Here is an 8,811-nt window from a genome sequence, read left to right on the forward strand (position 1 = left end):
ATGGTCAAGTTTAATATAGAATTTAACAAATAATAACCGAGGCCCATTAATTTGTCGGCTACTGATAATGATTGTCTTAAAAGGTATTTGTTAAGAAATTTAAAAATAAAAAAATAAAAAACATGGCATTAATTGAACAAGAAGGACAACGAGCAAAACACTGCGCAGCATTCTGTTTTGTCATTGATGCAGATCCTCTGCACATAGCAATGTTTCTATAGTTTTCTTCTTGAAACTGTCAAGTGTCATTCAGGAAAAAAATTTATGTCCGCATATTTATACACTGATGGGGTTTTGGGGGCAGTGCCCCCTATTTTTTTTTTTTTTTTTTTGTAAAAAAAGTTTAAATTAATGTTTGAACCCGCTCATAATCTAATTATTTCCATAACAAAAGATAAAGAAATCATGGAAATGAGTACGTGACAGGGGTGGAGGAATAAATTTTCTCTCTACTCAATTTCCCTTACTACGTTGTTTTAATTATCTCTGTTTATTGTTACGTTGCTAACTAATATAAGAATAAATATCTTTGTTGGTCCCTAACAAAAAATCTGATTCCCACTTTAGTCCATTATAAACAAAATAATCACTTGGTCCCTATGAAATTTAAAGTGGACTCATTTTAGTCTTTTTGAGGGATTAATGTAAGTCTTTTTTAAATTTGTGAAGGACCACGATTTTAGCTAAATTGATCCATTTTGAATTTCTTAGGGACCTCCTAGAGACTAATTTTTGATAAGGGACTAAAGTGATAATCATATTTTTTGTTAGGAACTTAAAATAATATTTACTTCTAATATAAATATTGAACCAAGAGACAAATAAAAACCTATATAGCTACAACAACAACAACAACAAAACTAAAATCCAAAATCTTGCGGACATAAGTGCCTACCGAGGTCCGCCAGTGGTGTCAAGTAACAAATTCTATGCAAAAACTTAAGTTGTTAAACACAACATGGGAAGCTGATTTGCTTTCGGGGAATCTTTCACCATCCTCGTCATTGTTATTGTGAATGCCACTAAATTTTTGTCAATAACGAAGGCAAGGGAATTGTTAGAGATATATAAAGTTATTAATGTATCTTATCAAATAAATTAAGTTTTTGAGTTGAATTAGTTCTTGATAAAGTATTATAGTCTCGGTGTCAAGAGTTCTATCCTCATCGCTCCCATTTGATTGATAATTAATTAAGTCTCGTGAAGTTTTTTAATATAGATAAGTTAAGTTTGATGCATCGTATATAAAATCATTAATGTCATGTATTGATTCTTTACATATGTCAATGTCAGGGGAAATAATAAAAGAGTAGCGTGACAACTCTATTTCATTCCGCATTTTAAACTAAATAAGAATCTAAATAAGTATACGAACTTCTGCTTAACATTACTTGCAGCCGCTAAGCGTTTTAGGGACTTAGAAATTTCAATCTTCTATCCAATTGTTGAGTAGAGTATGATACTGCACCGCATCCTTTATAGAGGTAACAGTTTCCGTTATAATTTTGTGGATGGTTTCAATTGATTAAGGAGGTATAGGCCTACTGGTGGAATTTTCCATATGGGACTTTTATTTTTATAAACTGTCTTGGAAATTTAAAGCATACGGGTCTTTAAGATGCAAATTTTGTGACTGGAAATAATCTATTTAGAATGAATATTATAATTATGAACAAAAGATTGTTCAGAACAAAATCTGATTTAGCCCAAAAACAAAAGTTTGTTCCTATTTGAGGTGAGCCGCATATAAATTCACTTATATATCTTCACGACCCGCATATGACTGCAAAGTTAAATGATAAAACTCTTACAAGTGCTATAATAATCTTGAGATACAGAGACAAGACAAGTAATGATAGAATCCATACAGATTTGAAGAAAATACACTTAATTTTGACTGAATATAGATTTAATTGTAGCAATAAATTACAGTTGAATGGTTTCTGCAAACTTCAAATCACCTGAGCAAATCTTGAAGCTTCTGACAGAAACCATCAACACAGGCAGTCTCCAAATTTTGGCTTAGTAATAGGTTCCTCACTTTGGTATGATTTGCCCTCGCTTCTCTGCCAACCTCACTCTCATCATCCATCACAATTTTCACAGCTTTGCAAACACTTCCCTTTGTGAATAAGCCATCTTCTTCACCCTTTTCCACTTCAACTCCAACCTTTAAGTTTCCACCCATCATCCTTGCATTAACAACGTGATCAGCATCTATATGTGGTAGCAACACTATCTGACACTTATTTATTAGTCCCTCAGTTAATGAACCAGCACCACAATGTGATATGAAGCAACCCACAGAAGGGTGTTCCAAAATCAGTTGTTGCTGTATCCATCCACTGTGTGCAATCCCTCTACCTTGAACCCTTTCTTTAAACCCTTCTGGCAGAGCAGATTCAATTGTCTCAAACCCAATAGGAGGTTTAAGAATTGCTAGAAATGGAAGGCCTGTTAGCTCAAGACCCAACAACAATTCTTGGAATTGATCTTGTGGTAATACCCATTCACTTCCAAGTGCACAGTAAACTACTGAACCATCCTTGAACCCTCCAAGCCATTGAGCCCATTTTTCCTCTAAAACATTGTTGGGTGGTTCAGGTAAGACAGGTCCTGAAAGCAGAACAGGCTTCCCAAACTGGTCTTCAAGGTATTCAACATAAGGCCCTTCAATTTCTCTGCAACCTTTGAATCCTATTGCATCTGATAGGCATAAACCATTATACATGCGGTCATAAAAAAGAACACCACTACCAAACTCCCAGTTTCTTTTCCAAGCTAGGAACTTTGCTTCATGGGCATGAAGCTTGATGGATGAGACAGGGTACCCAATAGGGGGTTGCATAAGGTCAACTTCAGTGATGTTACCACTATGGCGCATCCTTGGTGGGGATGTAGTGTAAGATATTGTTGCTGGGTTAACAATCAAGTATTGAAAAGATTTGATACCCAAGCGGCGAGTCATGTTTGGTAGCCAATATGTGAAATCAAAGAAAACAATTTGTGGGTTTAGATCAATGAGGAGAAGTTCGATATCCTTCTCAGTACGATCCATGGCTGTCATAATGAGTGGACCTAAAGAGAAAGACACATCTGAGGTGGTTTCAGCACCATGGGGAAGGCCATCAACGTGAGGAACATTGATAGGGAAAAAGGTAATGAGATGTGGGTAGTGGTTGAATTGCTCTAACTTGGTTTGTGTTCTTTTGGGGATGAAGAAAGAGATTCTGTTTCCTCTCTTTGCTAATTTGTTTGAGAGGTGAAGATATGGGGTTAAGTGCCCCATAGCAAACCATGGAAACATTGCTATGTGCAAAGGAGGTGTATCCATGGCTTTCTGGTCCTAATTTGCACTGTATCTGCGTGCAAAGTGTACATAAAGCCAAGGTAACGTTGCAAAGGCTCGTTTTTTCACTCTTTCCTATTTTATTACCTTATTAGTGAGGACAAGAATTATGGTGATTCGATGCGTTTTTTATGATGTTTAGAGCTTCTTCCAAGGAATATTATTTTTTTATAAACCACGTGTATCGTCGGTAAGAGATAATTTTATTCCTATTATGGTGAGATTAACAAATTTTTTTGCATCCTAACAATATTATTAAGCCCTATTATTAAATAGTCACAATTATTGAAAAGAGGAAACAAGTCACAATTATTGGAAAGAGGAAACAAACCACATTCGATTATGTAATTATGTCTTTGCCCATGTCAATGAATTGAAACTTCTTTTTTATTCCATACAAAATTTTAAATTATATCACACCCGAACTCTGGATTAGTCCCATAGCGGCTCAAAGAGTCGAACTCATAGGAATACTGGAATGTTCTAATTCGAGATAATTAGGATCAGTTTCCAAGAAAAAAAAAAATTTAAATAAAGATGTGACAGCGAGATATACATAGCTACATACAGACAGGAGCAGCAATCAATGGGTGCTTGCATCATTTGCTGTTTCTTCTGCTTATTATGAGAAAAAAAGTATAATGTTGTAAAAAACAATGTAGGTTATACTATAGAGATAGAAATTATAGGACCCATTTACAAAAAAAAAAAAAAAAGAAATTATAGGACCCGCACTTATTTTCAAAAGTCAAAAAAATAAAAAAATATGAGTCCCACAATCTTTATCTCTATAAGATAACCTAAACATTTTGCTACACATCATACTTCTATTTCCCGTTTATTATATATAAAATCAATGTGAGATCGATAGGTTTCTCTTTTCCACTCTTCCTATTTTTTTAATTGTTGTAAGAAAAAAAATTGGGTCATGTTCATGATCATGATCCGTTGCGTTGTCCTTTTTACGAGGATCCTCTGCTATCACCTCACAGAGTCACGGTGACACTATAGCGGTTGTCATTTTATGGCTTTTTTTTTTTATGATTTTAATGACTAAATGTGAATAAATTATCTAGAATCATTCCTAAAATAACGTCATTTTAAGTTAAAAAATAAAAAAATTATAATAAAAAAGATTATTATATTCTTAAAATAAATTATAATTATAAAAATACCTTGATTTCTGCCCCAAAATGAGATGACTCAACGTAGACAATTTATCAATCAACTTTTTTTATTTATTTTTGTCTAAAAAATGTTTTTTGGTTCTTAACAAAAGATTTATTTTAAAAGAATTTTTTTTTTAATATTTCAATCGATTCGTCCTTTTGTAACTAATCCGATTCAGAATGAGTCCATGATTGAAGTTTTAAACTTCTCCTAAAGGTGGTACTGAGAAGAATCGAACACATGCTTTCATCTCCAACTGTTTGGCTCCCATATCCCAACTGAGATACCACCATTTGATAAAAATAAAATAAAATAAAATAGCAACTTTTAAAAAAAGCATACTTTAAAAAAAGTTAAAATAACATTTTTTTAGAAGTCAAGATTTTTTATTTCTTTTGAAAACAAATACCAAAAGTCAAATAACTTTTAAAAATTCATTTTTATCGCAACTCCACTCCAACTATTTCAACCCACCACCACTCACCACCACATATCTTTTTTTGGTAATTTTATATATAAAAAATGCGTAATAAATTTAACATTTAATGTATAAAAAAAATATCATCTAAATAACTTTTTATAATTTAAAAGTACTTTTTATTTATTTCATCCAAACGTAAAGTAATTTTAACTTTTAAAAAAATCATTCTAAAAAAATCTTAAATTTTTTTTTTTTTAAAAGTTTATTCAAACGGGCTTTTATTCTAATTTATTTTCTATTTTATTTGTTAATATAATAGACGGTTTAGATTAATACATGGTAATTCGTGATCTGATCGGCAAACATGACACGAACATGATATAAAAGTTTATGTTTGGATAAATTCATTTTTAAACTTGTATTATATTTATGTTAACAAAATATGACACAAAAATTCATGTTGTGTCGGGTATTGACTTGCACATACGTATTTAACTAGTATTTTTTGGTTAATTATTAGTTTGACCTTGTAAATTTATAATTATAATTGTATTTTTCGTTTTTTGTTGTCGTGTCAAACTGTATACAAAGTGGATCATGTCAATATTGAAAACTCATAAATATCAATTTATGGGTTATCTATGTCATGTTAACCCACAAAATTTATCGTGTTAAAGGTTTTAACACAAATAAAAATTCGTGTTGTGTTTGTGCTGAGAGTATTCGAGTTCTTGTTAAATTCATATCTTATTGTGTGGTGTCAACTGTCAACCTAAATTTCCACCTCTTTAGAGTGTATCACATAAAATTTAATGTGTTAAGAGGATCATTTTCTATTTTCTTGATTGTCTCACATAATTATGCACTTTAATAATTTTATATCCTCTAAATTTATCTTTACTGTTAGAAATAACATTGTATTATTATTATTATAGATTATTCTAGAAGGTTTTTTGGTCTTAGCCTATTAGGTCATTTAGCCTTATTAAATAGAGGACTCTTGTACATTCATACATAGAAGTCAATACAATACATTCATATTCTCGAGTTGGTACCAGAGCTTGTGTTTTGGGAAACCTTACTCCCGCAATCTCGATTCCATATAAAAACCATGATGTGTATCCTACCAGCAAGTCATTCGTGTCGTGTGTAACACTCAATTCTAGAACCGGTTTGTTAACATTACGTATGGAATTTGGCGAAGTTACAATCACAGACATTGAATTATAATACGGATAAACTTTTTCCTTTTTCGTTAATAAATGTAAGAACCCGCACCGTTAATTATGGAAATTAATTAATTAATTATGTAAAATTAGGAAATGATTCCATAATTGACCCTAATAATTATTAAGAGGCTTTAATAATTATAGTAAGAGGTCGTTTGGTTAAGCTTTTTTTAAAAGTAACTTCTACCACTTCCTTATTTTAAAAGTACTTTTTATAAAAGTTAAAGCTATTTATATTTTTATAAAAATATTTAGTTTTTGAAAAAAATATTTGGCTTTTGACTTTTGCTTTTCTGAGAAGTTAAAATTTTTAACTTCTGAAAAAAGTAGGTTTTTGACTTTTTTTGTGACTTTTCTTTTTTTTAAAAGCAGACATTGAAATGAACTAAAAACAAAAAGTGCTTTTTTTTTTTAAAAAAAGCAGCTTTTGAAAAAAAAAACAGCTCATCCAAACGGGCTCTAAGTGATTCAGAATGTTGAAAGTCGTTTTTCGGAAGAAAAGTGCAGATACCGGTTCTGATAATCGGTATAAATGCGTACCGAAAAAGTATCCCGGAAAATTATAATAAGTGCATGATAATTACTAGAATAATATATAGGACGTGTAAAACGAGTTTCAAATCCAAATAATGAGAACTAGTGCCAGAAACTGATACTGGCTATGAAAAGCGCGTACCGGAAAGGTGCTCCGAAAAATATAATTAAAATATGATAATTCTTGTAAAATTGTGTAGGTTAAGAATCCAAAGGTTGGAATTAAAATGCTAAGCGTAGCAATAAAATTTAATACTGTGTGTTTTATTTTAAAGTGGCTATATATACTCTCATTTGCACAAAACCCTAGATAACTACTCATGCTATACGTGACTTGGTAGAGTGTGGCTGACCAGAATGATGTTCTTGGCTTCCTTCTCCATCTCTTGACCAAGTAATCACCTTTGGTGCTTGTTCTTTCATCTAAACACTTGGGCATTGTGGGAGTGATCCTTGTGAGGGTGGTAGAGTGTCCCTTTTGCTGTCTTTGGCCCCTGAGTTCTTGGGTTAAGGGCTGAGTTTGAGAGTTGGTTGATGAGAACCTTGGTAATGACATTTTTGAGCTTCAAAGTGCCACCTTTATGAAGGAGGAACCCTTCTTGTTGATCCATTTTCGTGCTTGGACCAAGTCAGAACCTTGGAAGGGTTGTTGGTGAGCTCCTTGAGTCATTCTTACTGAGTTTAAGCTTGTGATATGATCATCAACTTTGAACTTGAGTTTAAGAGTGTAAAAATGGAACCTTGATGCATGTAATGGTTAAAAGATGATAACCTAATGTTGGGTAATGCTTAACACACCTAGAAATGCATGTGTTAGTGTCTAAAATCGGTAGAAATCCAACCTTTGAAGGATATCTTCGCGAAATGCAGAAACTGCATTCTGTCGCGAAATATCCGGATATTTGCCCGTGAAATATCCGGATATTGATATTCGGATATGGGAATTTGGATATCCGGATATTGGATATCCGGATATGTCCAGAGGAATATCCGGATATTCTGAGATTTCGTAGAACAGTAGTTGTGTTGTGTGTACAGTAGGCTATTGGGGGTTTGTGGACCCTAGATTGATGAAGTTGAACTTCTGTGTTAATTGAACTAAGTCAGAATCATGTGATTAAGGGCTTATGGCTTGTGTGAAGCCTTAAGACGTAAAACGTAATGAGAAGGCGTGGTCTTAATATTATATGCTTGTGGTGCATGTTTATTGATTTATTATTGGTCTATATCAGATTGTGATCTGCTGTGTGTTGGACTTGAGCCGTGTGGACTCTTGGCATTGGATAGTGAGCTTGCAAGGTAAGCTTTCATGTCATTGGTTTAGCCATGTTGTGGTTCCACCATGTCCCATGGGGGTATGGTTATACGCATGCTGTGTTACATGCTTTTGATGTTTTGGAAATGCTATTGAACTGTTATATGCTAGTGTCGTTATGATATGCATGCTGTAACACCCCGTATATATCCGGTAATGTATCATAATATCGTATTAAGCTGCGCTTAATTAAAATGCGGAATTACTTTTTTTTTTCAATTATGATGCCATTAACATTACAAACTTGCTTAATAATCAATTAATAAAACATCGCCTGTATGTAATTGCAATAAAACAGCTAACTGAAATACCTCATAACATAGATAAAATAAGTGTGTCTCTAGTCACGGAACTACAACAATGTAGACCGGACCATCTAACAGTTTATACAACTCCCATCTAAAAAGTACTAACAGAGAGTGTCATGGACAATCCCCATGCTCACTCAAATAAGGCAACATGCCAACTTCAATCTCAACAACAACATAATGATAAAAGGCATAAAACCTAATCAGCATCAATATCCAGTCATGCTAACAAATAAGCAGAAACAACATAATCAGCTAAGCTCCGGCCTCCTGCCGCCTGAGGCATCAGTACCCATACTACCTGATCCTGAAATAAGCATTCCCCAAACGTGGGGTAAGATCTCTAACCTAGAAATCTCAGTAAGTCAGTGAGTCCTCAAGGATCTTCCACCCCAAGCTCACTTACATGTGCAATATAAGTTCAAAAGCAGTTTATCATTTATCATTTCTAAAACAATGCAATGCAGCAGATAATCATGCCATGT

General features: G+C 33.2%; 1 protein-coding gene across 1 annotated transcript; it reads right to left on the reverse strand.

Moving 5' to 3' along the window:
• Positions 1-1,957: 1,957 nt before the first annotated feature.
• Positions 1,958-3,334, reverse strand: LOC133302481 (cyanidin 3-O-galactoside 2''-O-xylosyltransferase FGGT1-like). The gene has a single exon (XM_061502260.1). The coding sequence runs from the start codon at positions 3,332-3,334 to the stop codon at positions 1,958-1,960; it is 1,377 nt and encodes a 458-aa protein (XP_061358244.1).
• Positions 3,335-8,811: the final 5,477 nt, after the last annotated feature.

This window comes from Gastrolobium bilobum, unplaced genomic scaffold (assembly GCF_033153095.1).
Source record: "Gastrolobium bilobum isolate Gb01-03AN ecotype WA unplaced genomic scaffold, APGP_CSIRO_Gbil_v1 utg11463, whole genome shotgun sequence".
NCBI classification, from domain to species: Eukaryota; Viridiplantae; Streptophyta; class Magnoliopsida; order Fabales; family Fabaceae; genus Gastrolobium; species Gastrolobium bilobum.